The sequence below is a fragment of the Centroberyx gerrardi genome, chromosome 6, assembly GCF_048128805.1.
Source record: "Centroberyx gerrardi isolate f3 chromosome 6, fCenGer3.hap1.cur.20231027, whole genome shotgun sequence".
Classification (NCBI taxonomy): Eukaryota; Metazoa; Chordata; class Actinopteri; order Beryciformes; family Berycidae; genus Centroberyx; species Centroberyx gerrardi.
This window is the reverse complement of record NC_136002.1, coordinates 2275199-2291876: the sequence shown is the minus strand read 5'-3', so window position 1 is coordinate 2291876 and position 16678 is coordinate 2275199. Positions and strand designations below refer to the sequence as shown.

The 16678-nt window shown below is 41.3% G+C and overlaps 2 protein-coding genes across 2 annotated transcripts in view; one reads left to right on the top strand and one right to left on the bottom strand.

Moving 5' to 3' along the window:
• LOC139916636 (alpha-2-macroglobulin-like protein 1) overlaps window positions 1-7706 on the top strand; it is a 38498-nt gene extending 30792 nt beyond the window's left edge. Inside the window, exons 27-36 of the mRNA XM_071905562.2 lie at window positions 1337-1411; window positions 1989-2154; window positions 2252-2448; window positions 2921-3136; window positions 3902-4020; window positions 4658-4748; window positions 4920-4988; window positions 6203-6308; window positions 6594-6635; window positions 7179-7706. Of these exons, the coding sequence (XP_071761663.2) occupies window positions 1337-1411; window positions 1989-2154; window positions 2252-2448; window positions 2921-3136; window positions 3902-4020; window positions 4658-4748; window positions 4920-4988; window positions 6203-6308; window positions 6594-6635; window positions 7179-7201 (1104 nt within the window). The 3' untranslated portion in view covers window positions 7202-7706. The remainder of the gene's footprint in view (window positions 1-1336; window positions 1412-1988; window positions 2155-2251; window positions 2449-2920; window positions 3137-3901; window positions 4021-4657; window positions 4749-4919; window positions 4989-6202; window positions 6309-6593; window positions 6636-7178) is intronic.
• Window positions 7699-16678, bottom strand: part of phldb1b (pleckstrin homology-like domain, family B, member 1b) — an 80967-nt gene continuing 71987 nt past the window's right edge. The window contains exons 18-22 of the mRNA XM_078284376.1: window positions 16063-16153; window positions 15479-15625; window positions 14748-14967; window positions 13194-13279; window positions 7699-11376 (exon numbers count right to left, since the gene is read on the bottom strand). Of these exons, the coding sequence (XP_078140502.1) occupies window positions 11236-11376; window positions 13194-13279; window positions 14748-14967; window positions 15479-15625; window positions 16063-16153 (685 nt within the window). The 3' untranslated portion in view covers window positions 7699-11235. The remainder of the gene's footprint in view (window positions 11377-13193; window positions 13280-14747; window positions 14968-15478; window positions 15626-16062; window positions 16154-16678) is intronic.

The window sequence follows — 16678 nt, the reverse complement described above, 5'->3', positions numbered from 1 at the left end:
AAATAATAAAAAAACCACTTCCTGAAGGCCCCCCCAACACCAACAAGTCCTGACAACTGTGTGTCTAAGGAACGGTACACTTGTATCCACAGGGCTTTCACTTGTTGTTGGGTAAGAGCTCAGAAAATAACATCAAGCCTTAGCTGATAATAGCAGTGGCAGTGACACTAAAACGGAATGACAACCTTCCTATACTTAATTTAGTAGTGGGGAGAGGTTTTTTGCAGATTGGTCACTCCGTCGTTTATTTTTTGAGGCAAGGAAAGAAGAGACAAGAAGAGGCATGATAACATTTTATTCTAGTTCTGCATACAGTTAAGTAAATTGGAGGCAGAACCAGAATGACTTCATTCACCAAGTAAAACAGATATACACAAATGTATCTTGGTGACACTGGTGTAGGGACATACTGACCACGTAGTGTGACGAAGAAGTACACACAGGTCAAGGACAACATGATAGACAGTGGACTTTACATGGGTGGAAAGACGACCAAAATATCTTACTCAAGCAGAAGTACTTACTTTGCAGTCTACTTAAGTAAAAGTAAAAAGTAGCTCATTTAAAATGTTATCAGAATTAAAACAACACACGCTACATCTTTCCCAAGCCATGTAAAAAAGGATGGAAGGACAGAGAGTTCAGTATGTGATATTGTACATGTTGTGGCGAGTGTCACAAAAATAAGATGCTGAAATTCATGTTATTACTCAATATGTTATTTAAAAAACAACAACAATATAAAATGTCCAACCACATTAATCAATAACGTCACTACATTGATGTTTCTGTTGCTATAAGCTATCGTTTAGCAACTAGCTAGCAAGGCTAGCGAACTAGCTAAACAACAACCAGGTTGACACAAACCAATAGCTGTGGATGGGTTTTTGGCTAATATTAGCTAAGATATTATCATGGATACATTTAAACATGTAATGTTAAAGTTAGTTTAACGTTTCCTCCACATGCTTGTGCAGTTTAATGCAATTTACAACTGGCTAGTTTCTGATGCAATGCTTATGGATAGCCTATAAAATGTACCTGCAATGGATGTGACTTAAACTGTAACAAAATAGAATACACTTTGGTCAAAGCGTACTTAAGTAAAAGCAAAATCCTGAGCTCAAAAAATACTCAACAAGAACACAAAAACCTACTGAGTCACAGTAATTACAGTAAATGTAATGCATTACATCTGCCCTTGACTTCACATGCATACATTCAGTAGGCCCATCTCTGTAGCCTACATTGAGTGTACCATGACGTAGTTCTACAGAATAAAACAAATGGCATAAAATAATTGAGTGTTCCTACCGTGATGCTGTGTTTTCACCAGGGAGGAGTTAGTGATGATGTGTCCCTGACGGCCTACATCACCGCCGGTCTGCTGGAGCTGGACGCTAACGTCACGGTGAGTCCTACAAACCTTCCTTTTCCCCCTGCACTTCCGCTTCACCTCCATATGGAAGGAGCGGAAGAACGGGATGACATCTGGTTGCTGCATCTCGGAAGCGCTGCATTTAACCAAATGACTGCTATTTTATTAATTAAAGGAACAGACATTGCTGGCTTTTTGTTGAGTAGATTTGATTGTAATAAATCAGTTCATTCACTGAATCAGTTGGTAGATCTCTCTCCAGAGGTGGAGAGTTGAGTCACATGACCTGGACTCGAGTCAGACTCGAGTCACAATTTGAATTGCTTGAGACTCGCCTTGATGCATGACGAGAATACTTCTGATGGCTTGGGGCTTGACTTTGACTTGTACTTTGATGACTTGAACAGGCTTCTAAAGTCTTGACAAAAGATCCTGGACTCTTGATCCGTTCTGACTTGACTTGGTAATCTCCATTTAGACTGTAGACTTGACTTGAGACTTGTGCCTCAAGACTTGCGAGTGACTTGGGACTCGAGCAAAGTTGACTTGGTCACACCTCTGTCTCTCTCTGACTTTACCTCTGTCCCGGCCTGTGGTGTGTGTGCACCAGGTCCCCCTGGTAGAGAAGTGTCTGAGCTGTCTGAAGGCAGCGGTAGCAGGCCAGCTGGACAACCTGTACACCACCGCTCTGCTCTCCTACACCTTCACTCTGGCTGGGGACCAGGAGACCAGGAGCAAACTCATCACCTTGCTGCACCAGCAGGCCAACACTGAGGGTAAGTCAGGGGATGAGAAACCACCACCAAAAGTAGTGCACTTTGGCGCAATTATCTGATGGATTAAGGTCACTTTCCACTGCCATTATACACCTAGACGGCACCCGTCACTGGGACAGAGCTGGGGCTTCCGCCAAGAGACTGGACTCTCTGGAGGTGGAGATGACCTCCTACGTGCTGCTGGCTCTGCTGTCCGGTCCGGCCATGCCGGGCTTCGGTTTGGACTATTCCAGCGGCATCGTCCGCTGGCTGGCACAGCAGCAGAATGCTTTCGGTGGCTTCTCCTCCACACAGGTAGGAGCACACACTCACACACACACACAAGGGTTAGACTGATCTGCCCTTCAAAGGAAAAAGTAATTTTTTAATTTGGTCGCAAATGAGATTTTGATCATTGTTGTGTGTCAGTAAGTTAGGAATAAGATGATAAATGATAACGATAAAGATCTTCCAAGTCATTTGGCTGGGCAGTAAAAAAACAAAAAAACAACAACTTTAAAACCTTATTGCTCAGTTTCACAATCTTAGCAGTTGCTGCCTTTGCCTTGTTAGGACAGTGATACAGTTGGCTGCTGATATACGAGGCCGATATTGTCTTTTTATTAAAAATCAGATATTAGCCAATCAGTGTCAGCCACCTCTGATATGATGGATATGATGCTTTACATATTTATTGTAGAATTCATCAGTACGACACTGGTCGTCTATGGGAAGCCCTTAACCTGAACTGATTCTAACGTGACGCTCTAACCGTTTTGCTCCTCAGGACACTGTGGTGGCCCTGCAGGCGCTGGCTAAGTTTGGCGCCGCCACCTACAGCGTGGAGGGCGCCACTACAGTCACGGTGACCTCGGCCGGAGGCCTGAGGAAGGAGTTCAGCGTGGACCAGAGCAACAGGCTGCTGTACCAGGAGGAGCAGCTGAGCGAGGTGCCTGGAGAGTACAGAGTCAGAGCCCAGGGACGGAGCTGTGTGCTAACACAGGTATGCTGCTTCAGTCTACTGATGAGGTCTATAGGTAAAATAAGATGAAACTTCAATGGACAAAAAAAAAACAATATAAAGGGAGTATTGCAAAAGGGGGGGGTATTTATTAAACATAATTCAACGATCATTTCAACACTAGAATATGTTAAGTAGCAAACACTATGACACTTTAGTCACATTATGTCACTTTGCACTACAGTATTATGTTATGGGTTTTTTTCTTTCCTCCTAATGCATGTTTTTCTGATTCTTATATTTATTTTAATTCTCTATTTATCTTTGTGAATATATGTTACTATTATTTTTATACTGAGAGGACCCAGCATACAAGCATTTCATTTCACTGTTTATCCTGTGTATGCTGTGTGTGTATATGACAAATAAACAGACTTGAGCTTGTATGAATGAAAAGTAATGGGCGGAAGAATGAACAACAGTATTATGAGGGTGAGTAAAGTAACAGAAATATGATATATATGCCGTATCAAATAAGTACACAAGCAGACTTTGCAGCAAAAATAGAAAAACCAGTAGATGAGGGGGAGCGGACCTGAAAACAGCACATTCTTGAGTTTCATCAAACATTTATTTGGTGCAGCGCTGCACCCCTGGCGTTTTTAACTCCAGGTCATTCGTGGGGAAGCTTCCAAAGCGCCCCACAGTGCCATACATACATTTTAAAGCTGTGGTCATCAAACCCCCTAACCATGGCATGGTAAATAAGTTTGATAACGAATTGTGTGATGAACCGTCTCTCCCCAGATCTCCATGCGGTACAACGTCCCCCCTCCCCCCGACTTCTCTGCCTTTCACATCTCCGCGAACGTCATGGCCAAATGCAACATCACCAGGCCGCAGCTCATCGTCTTTGTGGATGTCAGGTACTGTGCGGGGGGTGGGGGTCTTTAACCTTTTTATTCATTCGGTAAGAATCTGATGTCAGCCAGTGTCGTCCACCTCCTGATACGATGGATGTGATGCAGTTTGTTTGCGTACATGTTAGGGATGGTGCGATATATATCAAAATTCAATATATTGCGATACAAAACGGTGACGATGCGTATTGTGGGGCAGAAAAATGAATCGCGATATTGGCTCCATTTTGTTCTGCTGTAGTAATCACAAATGAGACGGCTTGACCATCACAGTTTCACAAGCTCTCAATTGAAATATTATCACTTTGTAATGACATTTTTAAAATGGTTGTTTACATTCTAACAAGCTAATGCCATTGCTAGAAAGATTTGTGGCTCAGAAATAAACATAATTCTTCAGTCACACTTTGTCATTGAACTCTTATGCATCACGTTGTATCGTAGGTGTACTGAATCGTGAACCTTGTGTCGCATATCGAATTGATAATTGAGATAAGCATATCGTTCCATCCCTAGCACATATTTATTTTACACAACCGACAATGTCAACACTAGTTAAGTAGAAATCTATGAATGAAAGTATGGGGGGGGGGACCCATATCAGTTGGACTCTACTCAGCAGTCTTCTGTTGCTGTGCTCCAGGTACCAGGGGAGGCGGGAGGAAACTAACATGGTCATCATCAACATCAAACTCCTGTCTGGATACATTCTGGAGAAGAACTTCCTCAAGCGTGTAAGTGTGTGTCGGCGATCGCAGCGCACTCCGTCACTCAGTTGGTCACGACCAAGCCACATTAATTCCATGTATTTTACAGGCTTGTGCTTCAATACGACAGAACTGTCGTATTTGATATCCTACTGTATATTGATAATGTTCTTTCATACCTGACTGTCCTCTCTCTAGTTGAGGAGTGACCCTTCAGTCAAGCGTGTGGACGTGGAGGAAGGATACATCAACATCTACTTAGACGGGGTAGGAAACTGACAGAACCACTGTGTGTGTGAAATAATGTGGTGGTAAATAAAAAAGCTTACCTCAAGTCATCAATCAATATTTTAAGGAACACATTCATTTATGCTTTATTTTCCTTAAAAACCCTATCCTCATATAATTGACATCAATTTCATACTACTTACTGTGATGGATACTATGAATTTGAGTCATAGAGACTTATATCAGCGTAAAATGGTGGCACCATCATGGAGGTCCATTGGGGAATTGGCTGTATGCAAATAACGCAATTTACCAACCAGACTAGAAAAAGAGAGATACTTGAAAAAGATTGTTGTGGTGTGGATGTGGCTCCATAAACTATTGTTATAAGTCAAAGTGAATAGTTTGACAAGGTAGACTTGTTTCCAAATGTAGGTTACTGTGACACAGTAAACTGTCTTGTCTTTAGCTCTAGTCTCTACTCCAAAACACTCTGAGTTGTAGCTTGAGAAGAGTCAGCTCAGTTAACCTGAACAAACTGTTAGCTAGCTAACTAGCCAGCAGGCTCATTTAGCAAAATAATAACTTTATTTATATAGCACCTTTTTAAAAACAGGGTTTACAAAGGGCTTTGACAGTCAAAAATACAAAATTTGAATTTAAAAAGCAATGAAACAATAATAAACAGGGATTAAATTCAGATAGGAGGACAGAGGTGGAAAAGAGCAGCATTCAAGTAAATAGTGATAACCGTAAGATGAAAACCAAAATAAACAATAAGATAAAAATTAAGATAAAAAGATGTTAAAAAAAAGACTATAAAAAGATGATAAAAAGATAAAAAAGAAAACACATTACTTATATTACTGTCAATATGACTACTAGCCACTGCTACCGCTAACGCTAGCTTCTACTAGATACGTTAGCTAGTGTTAACAGTAATGGTTAGACCAGATACTATGGCTAGCTAGCTAACAAGCTGAAATCAATCAGATGATGAAATAATCAGTTCCCAGTCAAAAAACGGCACAGAAATGAACCAGGTCTGCTTAATTCTGTTTGAGACAGCCATGTTGTACAGTTAGAAACGCAGCCAGCTGTTCTCAGCGGCCGCTGCCCAAGAGCTGAGGACCTCCAATATGGCCGCCAGAAGGTGTGTTACTTATTTGACCTTTTCATTCACTTCTGTAGAGTGAATAGTGAACCTGGACAAACTGAGAATTCCATTTGTGGCCTGTTGTGTTTGGTTGCAGCTGAGAAAGGACGAGACCAAGACGTTCAGTGTGACAATAGAGGAGGACATACCGGTCAGGAACCTGAAACCAGCTGTGGTCAAGGTGTACGACTACTACCAGACTAGTAAGACCCCCTGCCATTTTGTTTAGTTATGAGTTTTGAAGTGTTTCAATGAAAAATGTCTTATTTCAGCCACCTGTTTGCAGAACTACATTATCTAAAACATCATTTTGACCCGGAACGTCAGATGAAACCTTGTACTTCTAAGTAGGGTTTGACTGATATGGGTTTTTTCAAGGCCTGACACCAGTTTTTCCTTTCTCTCCCTCTCCACCGTCCCAAATACCAAAGAGACGACTGTCCACTCCGTGTATTATTTCTTATGTTGTTGCTTTGTCATATTTTCAGGTGATGAGGCAGTCACTGACTACACCTCCCCTTGTGCAGAGAGTAAGTGTATTAAATGCCGTTTCTTAAAGACGAGATGAAATGAAAAATGCCTTTTTAACCCTTTTAGATCACATCCCCGGTCATACTGTGCACCTATTTAACAATATATGCCAAAAAAAATACCAAAAATCAGTTTCATTGTATTCTTATATCAAAATTCAATCATGTTTTCTTCCTGTAAAACAAAATATGCCGTGTGCTTACGTAAGCATGCCCGTAACTAATTTCAACCAATAATATCATGACATCCACCCATCAATCAATCTTCAACTTTTAGCGCACAGAGCTAAGAGGCTAAGATTCATTAGTTAGCTAGCTAGCAACAGCACACCCACTTTTCAACGTTCAAATCAAATTCCTCCCAACGTTATGTCCCGCCTGTCTTTCCTGTTTCACTCGGAAATACGTCCCGATACGGAAGTTAGATACTCTCGAAATGCCGTTTCATCTCGACTTTAAGCTTTAATAAGTACGTGTTAATGCATATAGATAATTAAAACGGAACAGGGAATACTCAATAAATCAATGTATTTCCTTTTACAGGTGACAGCATCAACAAGCTTTAAAAATGTACTAGGAAATCCTGCCAATCCCCCCGACCGGACCAGCTCTCCATGCCTTCCTTCACTTCCATACTTGGAAGAATCACCGTTTCAAAGAGAGAAACTCCTAGATGTATATTTTTTCTTACAATGCCAGATTAGTTGTTTTTTTTGTTGTTGTTGTTGTCGTTTTGGTTTTTTACTCCTTTTTAACATTTTAGAGCTGTATTGGCATTGTAAGTGAATTCCACTTTTTTTTTTTTTTTTCTGGTGGAACTGTAGAACAAAATTATTTTTTTAGCTTTTACCTTTTTGTTTTGTTCTACTTACTGTTGCATGGTAGACGTGACCTTGTACACCCAAATGTGAGGCTTAGTAATGTGCAAATAACATTTCAGTGTTAGAAATCCATGCAGTGGGAACCAGTGACTGCCCCCCCCCCTCCACCCTTCCCTCCTTATTGAAACTAGAACATTCAGATTATTCTCCCAAGTTGAATTCAAGAACCAAAACCGCCAAGATTCTGTAAGTTCTGTTTTTAATAGATTTGACAAAATCCATATTATCCATACGTTGAAAGTGACGCATGAAACATACAGGGTACCGCTAACACAGTATGGTCCGAGTATTGACTGTGTGTGTGTGTGTGTGTGTGTGTGTGTGTGTGTGTGTGTGTGTATGAATGAAAGCAGGATCTACTTCGAAGAAAAAAAAAAATGTACACAGTCTCGTGGAGTGCTAAGTGAGTTATCCTTGGTGTGTGTGTGTGGATTTGTGTGTTCTGCTGTACCAATAAAAAAAAAAAAGGTAGATCGATACACCACTACCATACAATTCGAAATGTAACTGACTCTGACAATAAAATTTCTAAATGACAAAAAAATAGGTAAAAATTGTACTTTTTTTTTCTCCATACAATACTGTTTCATTTCAATAGTGAGATTCGTTTTTTTTCATTCAGGCATCCTTTTTACAGTATATTTAGTTTCCTTTCTTTTCAACATGGATCACTACAGTACTGTATATACCACCTACTATCAACAGACATGATTCAACAGCCTTGCCAGTGCTGAATAGTTTGGTTTGCGCACATAATGGCGCAGAAACTAAAAGGCAAGGGAGGGAAATAATAATATATTAAGGTCTTTTCACTAGTCTTTTACTTCTCCTTAGAAGTCATTGCCCACTATCCCAGGCATCACAACCATAAATTATCATTACTTTACCGACACATGAAACTAAACAACAGTTCCACATGCTCCATAATCACAGCGTAGTCTCGACTCTCCCCTACGAAACGGTATGACTAGAAAATGTCACATTCACAGCCCCGGCAATAGATTCACAATGCGATGATCAACACTTTACAACAATTGACGCCAGTCTGACCCGGTCGTTTACACAGTCCGTTAAAGCGGAACACACCAGATTTCTTCATCCATCCATGCATGCAGGCCTTGGATCACAGTGGGGGATTCAAACCAGGAATTGATGGATAAAGATGATATATCGTTTATCATTGTCGTGGCTTTTGCTTTGACTTTATCATTGATGAAGGAAATGTGTAACGTTCTCTTCAGTGATGTGGTAAATTAAAAGGGGGGTCAACTGTGAGTTCTGGTCGGTGATCCTCATAAGGCAAACAGCCACTAATATAAACCGAAACCAATTCTCAAAAAAGCATGAATTTATGCTTATTTGCTTTAAAAGACCCCATCTTTTAAATTGACACTATCTTGCATGATGTGTACTCTGAATTAACATGAATATTTATGTCAGCCTAAAAAAGATGGGGAATCTGTTCTTCAAATGGTCCCTGGTTAGAATTATTATATACACTGAATGTACAAAATATTAGGGGTATCTTCCTGATTTTGAGCTGCAGCTCCTTTAACACAATCCACATCTCAATTGTCTCAAAGCATAAAAATCCTTCTGTAACTCATCTGCTTCTCTGTATCTACATCTCCTCCTTTGTGATTGGTGTAGCTTTAATAAGGGAAATCAATAAGAGATAATGGCTTTTACCTGGATTTACCTCATCAGTGTCCCTAATATTTTGTACATCCAGTATATGACTGACTATTATATCATCAAACCAAAGTGGCCAACTAGTTTGGAGCTCCCCAGTGTGCACGAGGCCTTTGGTTATTTCTGCCATTAAAGACGCTACAGGCAGGCGGACTTCCCTCCGGTGTAGGAAACCTCATGCAAATCTGTCCACGTTGTATTACAGCTCGGCAGCAGAAAACAAACTCACAGACAAGGTATCTATAATGACACTTAAATCAAGGCACAGTTCTGAATTGCATTAGTCCGTAGGGTCGGTGTCGGATGCGGTGCTGTGAGGTGCGGTCTCTCTGGCGCCCTCTAGCTGTTGTCGGCTTAGGCTGGCAGTGATGACGGCTGCTCACGAGGGGAGTCGAGCGGTGCGCTCGGACGATCCAGTTAGCAGTACTTGGCAAACAGACGAGCTTTTTCTGTGTATACGTGTGTGTGTGTGTGTGTGTGCACATAGGTATGCGTTTTGCACCTTGAGTTGGCAACGTGACAGTACGACAGACAGTGAGATATTCCTGTTCACCATATTCAGAAATACACCGGCAGTTAGGGTTAGACTGATATAGCGGTTTGCCATGTTCAACTTTGAAATATTGGATATGGGCCAGAGGTTCGTCCCTGACCGCAGCTGCTTAAAAACACTCTGGAAAGCCTGCATAATTCTATTTATTCAGTAAATTGTTCAATAATGGCTTTGGAAATTAATTCTCCATTTAAAGGCTTTAATGTATTGCATCAGTAAATGGGTGCAGTGGGGTCACTCTGCCTTAAGGAGCTGCTAGCCCTAGAAGAATTTCATTAGTCTGGGTTTCAGTGGAGAGTTTTAGTGTCCCATGATGGTCTAAATGCTGATTCAGAGGCTTTTCCATCCTGACAAGAACACAACTCTAAGGGAAACACTGAATATTTGTCATTTTTTGGCATGAAAATTGTCAAATTTAAAGATAGTGAATATCGTCAGCATATTGTCCGCCAGCAGCTTCAATACAAACGTATTGGTGTAGGCTTTGCAAACCCCATGTCGGTTAAACTCTAGTGGGAACTGCAGAGTGTATGAACTACTGAACTGCGCCGGGTCAAAGTGTAACAAAAGGACTTTGGTAAGTCTGTGTGTGGAGTATTGTGGGCAGGATGTAGCTCAGAGTACCAGACTGTACTGTATGTGCTGCACTCCATTTTGTAGAAGACTCAGTAGGCTACAAACAGATTAGGAGCAGCACTTTGACGTTTTGCACTTTGAAGTGACAGTACTCCGCTAAGTTTCATGGCAACAGGCGAGTTGAATAAACCCCGGATTTGTGTATTTGCCTCAGATAAATAACGGTGGATTCTCATCTCCGCTCCCCCCGGTGGCTGACTGATTTCTAATGTCTCTCATACATTTATACAGCATTTCAAATAAGATTCTTTAAAATATATTTCCAAAAATGATTACACCTCTTGATTGAAGATGATTTGAAGTTTCATATCGCGTGATGACCATGTGTCTTAAAAACAAACAAAAACATTGGCATTATGTCATTTGGCAATTTCCTCTATAATGAATTAAAAAAAAAACAAAGAAAAGAAAGAGAGAAAGGAAACAACTAATACAAAAAAACAGGTTTAACAATCTGTAACTAGAACAAGATCTCCATTTGGCAATATAGAAAGGCTTTAAAGTCTTTGACAGGTATACATTTTGGTTTATATACAGAAGTGTGTGTGTGTGTGTGTGTGTGTGTGTGTGTGTGTGTGTGTGTCCTCCAAGGGCTCCCTTTTTCAATCCAAACAGAATCAAGTAGAAAATGCGGTGGTGAGAATGTCTACACTGGGAAAAATGAAGGTATGAGATTAAAAATAGATCATGAAAAGTAACAAACAAGGCGTTTTGTTTTGTTTTTTTGTGTAGAGTCTGGTGACGGGAAGAGTCCCTGCCGAAACAATCTAGGTGTCGCCTTGTTTTAAGTTTTTGCCACAGCAGCGTCTTTATAGGTGTGTGTGTGTGTGTGTGCGTTTCAGTTCATGAATTGCGTGTATCCCTCCGCTCCTGTGACGATAACATCCATCCAGATCCTCATGGCCTCTGCTGAGGGGGCAACCATGTAGTAGAGCCGGTCGTGGGTCTTGACGCAGAAAGTCAGGGAGGGGTTGGGGCTCTGGAAGACGAGAACGACAAGAGTCAGATTCATGGAGATTTAGCCTCTGCCTTCTCATTGAGACTCTACTGTTAGATGGCTGATATTGGTATTTTATTAAAAATCGGATATGGTCCGGTCAGTGTCGTCCACCTCTGCTATGATGGATATGATGCAGTTTGACTGATTACATATTTATAGTAGAGTTGATCAATACTACACTGGTTGTCTATGTGTAGAACTTAACCTGAATTGACTCTAATGTTCCGTTTTCATTGGATTCCACACAGGCATGCATAAATGTTTTATCATTAGTATTTCAGTGGAGAGTTTTAGTGTCCCATGGTTCTAAATGCTGTTTCAGAGGCTTTTTCCACCCTGACAAGAATAAAATTCTGAGGGAAACACTGAATACTTGGAATGTTTTGTGATTTTTTTTTGGCATGCCAATGGTCAAATGTAAAGATATTAAATGTTACAAAATATCGGTTATCAGCAGCTTCATCGACTGCATCATTTATTTCTTCGTAACATATTTTCCACTCTGCTGCATCACATTCCTGTGTTTAGGATTCTGTTTTCTTCTGGTTCTGTTATTGAATGTCTATGGTAAACCTCTTTTTTTGTTTTCCTCTGTAGTTTGATACTGTAGGGGACTTAACATCCAAATCACAAAGTGTTGAACCATGCCACACAAAGTAAGGTGCATTACGAACACACACACACACACACACACACACACACACACTGAAGATAAGGAGGCAGCAGCTCAGCTTTACACTGGAGATGACAAGTAACAAACATAAAAGGGTCAAGCAGCAAGCAGCCCTGATCATAATGTACAGAAATATCCCCCAAAACTACACATACGCCTCTAACAATAAGAATACATAAACACTGCTTAAAATGATCATATACTGCACTTTTTATATATTAGAAATACACTGAGTGTACAAAATATTACAACCATCTTATATTCAGTTGCATCCCCTTTTGCACAATCCATGTCTTACATTCACATTTACATTTAAGACATTAGAGTAAGCTTCAATTTCCTACCAAAAATTAAAGCAACTGAATTAAGAGGTCAAAGGTCAAGGCCTTAGTGCCCTTACAATATTCCTGAGACCACAGAGTGATCCTGTAAGAGCGAGCGCTAAGAAAAGAAATAGAATAAGAGCTTCTCCTCCCCTTCATCTCTCTATTTCTCCCCTTTGTGAGCGAAACCGCTTCAATAGGTGGAATCAATAAGGAATCGCTCCTAAAAAACTGCAGACTCAGGGATATTCCTCTGCTATATTACATATATAAACCAGCAAGATCCACTAAGACCCGTTCTTGTTCTCTAGCCGTTCCACTGGTTTACATTGGGCAGGCTGGGATGGACAGAGGGATCAAGCGGGATTCAAGTTACAACCAAATTCACACAGTAGCAGATTCAAACCGATGCAGTTTCCGAGGATTTCAGGAACGGGAATTCACAAAACACACTTCCCTCTGCTGTTTATTAACCATGCACAATCAGTAGTTACACTCATGACCTTCTTATATTCTCTTAACTGTCACAACCGTGGACACACAGGGTTCAGTGAGGTTAGATGGGCCAACAGAGGAAAAAGTGGATACATACACTGGTCAAATTCAAGTTGAAAAATCCCTTCTGTGATAGCGGCCGGCCAAAGCAAAAGAGCGCAAAAAAAAAAGGGAGAAAAGAAGCAAAACACAGACAACGCCAGAGACACGTTTGAAACTGAAGAGAGTGACGAGTGGAAATAAACAGTGAGATTCTGAAATAAATGAGAGAAAATGATTATGGTTGCGTTCAAAGTCCGGCGTACCTTTGTGGCGCTGCGGAGGTGATCGTAATAAACCTCTTCTATCGCCTGGAAGTAGATGACACCCTTCAGCTTGGTCTCGTGTTTGTCTGCGGGGAAAGAAAATAAACATATCGGAAGTGGAAACATATTGACGATGACGGATGTTTCTTGGCTACAAAAGCCACGCCGATCACTGACGTGTCACCTAGGATAACGACGCCGAGAACGGATGGTAGTCATAAAAAAAAAAAAAAGAAAAAAAAAAAAAAAATTTGATCATCACCAATTCATCACTTGTGATGATGGATAGAAAAAGACAACCACAGCATTTTTTTTGCCTCTGTGTTTTTTTACCAATGGCGCTCTCATTGTATTTTCAGACTTGACTGCATTCTTACGCTTCTCTGGTACATCATTGCAGTTTGTTTCATCAGCCACTGCAGAACTGCAGTAGGGAACCGGTGGGGAACTCAACGCCCCTCTCTACCTCCAGGCACAAACACTCCACAAGCCAACTTAAGAGTAGTAGGTAAGAAACGGAGAGCTTCATTTCGAGGAATAATGGTTTCGTTTTAGCACGCAGCCATTATCCGCTAATGACCTGTTTTAGCATTCAAATAGCCCTGCATTTGCATCTCATTTGAATGCGTCCAAATTACCGAAACGCTCGCCGCGGTTTGAGGCCGATTAACCCGAATTAGCGGCACGGGCGACTCGGGCTCGTCGCCTCTCGTTAACTCCTCGCTCAAGGTCAACAGACAAGGGCGAGGGCTTGCATCTCAATCGGCTCCCTCGGAGAGAGCGGCACCGCTCGCATATAAACTACCGCCAAAGTAATCTCAGTACACCTCCTCACGCTGGCATGCTTACACCAAGGTACGCTTTAAGCAGGTTTAAGCGGAACCGTTTGAAGTCTTCAAAGGGCCTCGTGGAGCAGAAGTGTCCCGGTGCTCACAGCACAAGATTACATTACAGCTTCATGTATGCTACATACTGTAAGTTATTCTTTTGAAGGTCTACGGGATCTATGCATTTTCTAAGACTTGTCAGTCTTCTGCAGCAGACATTTCTGCCACTTTAAATATACACATCAGGTTCAAAATTAGAATTTTAACCTTGTTTAATTAATAATCTGACATTTTCATATAAATAAATGTCCGTTTTTGCTCCTCTCCATTGCTAATTGATATAAGGCAACAGTGATTCTATATCCAGTTCATGAAAAGCTTTTCCATTTGCTGTTCTGACCCGGTGTCTCTTAGGTCTTTCCTGAGAAAAATCCTCTGGCGCACAGGAAGTGATGCATTTTACGTTTCTGGTTTGTTTGGAATAAACAGAAGAAGAACTGGGTAGTTGGCGTGAGCAACGATAGCCACCATGGCTGAATGGACAAAGAAAAGAGAAACTCAAACTGCATCAACAGAAAGACGTCAGTACTGGACACACTGTTTGATTGACAGGTGATCTCTGGGAAGAGCAGTGCAGAAACACCACAGCAATGAGCGCCGAGCACCAAAGATGGAGACAAAATTAAAAAAACAAAAAATGTGCAGATTACCACTTTAAGCTACTTACCAACGTAGTAGGAGAAGGTCCTTTTGAGGCGGTCAAAGACGAACCAGCGTTTCTTCCAGGACTTGATCTTGCCTCCCATCTTGACCAGGTAGCCCTTGCACATCTTCTCGGTGAGGATGACTTGGTAGCAGGTCTCCACGCTGTGACCCGACGACTCCACGTGGGAGCGCAGGTCGAACTCCTCCTTCCGGATGGGCAGGTAGCGAGTCATGGGACGGGCCTGGGGGCAGAGGGAGAAAAAAATGAGCTGAGAAATCGCAGGCTGGTGTACAACTAGTACTTTGGAAACAGTATGCTTTGATGAGTTAGGGTTAGACTAATATATAGGGCCGATATTGACTTTTATTGAAAAAACAGCCAGTCAGTGTTGTCCACCTCTGATATGATGGAGATGACGCAGTTTGATTGATTACATATTTATTGTAGAATTTATTAATACTACACTGGTTAACTGCCCTTAACCTGAATTGATTCGATGTGTTACATTTTGATCGGATTCCACATAGGTATGCATGACTGTGTTTCATTATTATTATCCGTGTTTTCCATGAAGAGTTTTAGTGTCCCATGGTCTGATTGCTGTTTCAGAGGCTTTTCCACCTCAACAAGAAAAGACATTCAAAAGAAAACATTAAAAGCTTGATTTTTGGGGCTTTGTTTTTTTGGTACGAAAATGGCCAAATTTAAAGACATTGAATATCAGCACAAAATATCGTCTGTTGGCTGCTGACCTGAGAGAAGTTCTTGGACCTCATCTTGACCTCCTTCTCCACCAGCTGCTGCCGGTGGGAAGTTTCGTCGTGCAGTCTCTTCTCCGCCTCCTCCCTCCTCCTCCTCTCCTCCTCCAGCATTTGACGACGGGCAAGGCTCTCTCGTTCCTGGAGGAGACCATTTTCATGAAACCTGTTTTTTCAATCCGTGAACAATCTGCAGCTATGCAGTGAAACTTTTCAAAAGGACGACTGAAGGAGTGCTCAGTCCAGAGAACTAAAGCTAAAATCGATGGGGGGAAAAAGGACGGCGAGCGGATCCCTTCATTCATCTTTATTGGTCTATGCATTTCAGAGCAAGCTTCTTTATCAGGACACAAAGGGACAAAGAGGTTTACTCTGAAACGTATAGGCCAATAAAGATGATTAATGAAAGGGATCGAGTTGCCGTCCTGAACCTTTTTCCCCCCATTCCTATTGACTCTAGATATAGTTTGATACTTTTTAGAGCGGGCATTGACAGCAACGCCACAAAAACCCTTATCAATCACCGAGTATAGGTTCAGGATAATCTATTCCTCACGACTTCTGAAGTCGCTTCTTACCCGCGATTCGATAAGTCTGGCCTTCTCCAACTGGGCCTCCCTCAGCATCTTCTCCATCTCCTCAATCTTCAGGGTGTCCATTCCACTGGCACTGGGTGTCAAACACAAACATACAGTGTACAAGATGAGTTTTCACAGCCTGAGACATATTTGTAGAACTACATTACACTTATACCTGAATAACAAATTTTCAGCCAAAATGTCACATGGAACGTTATACTTCCAAGTAGGGTTGGAACAATATGGATAACAATATTTCTGGATTGAAGCCACTAAAAGGCAATACTTTCTGCCGATACTAATTCCAATTAATGACAGTGACATTTTCCCCCATAATTTTATTCTTGTCAGGGTTGAAAAGCCTTTGAAACAGCATTTAGACCATCATGGGACACTAAAACTCTCCATGGAAACCGGGACAACAACAACAATAACTACAATAATTACGATAAAACATATTCATGAATACTTGTGCGGAACCTAATCAAAAAGTCCCATTAGAATTAATTCAGATTAGGGGCTTCCCATAGACAACCAGTGCAGTATTGATCAAGTATGCAATAAATATGCAATCAATCAAACTGCGTTGTATCGGAGGTGGGCGACACTGACTGGA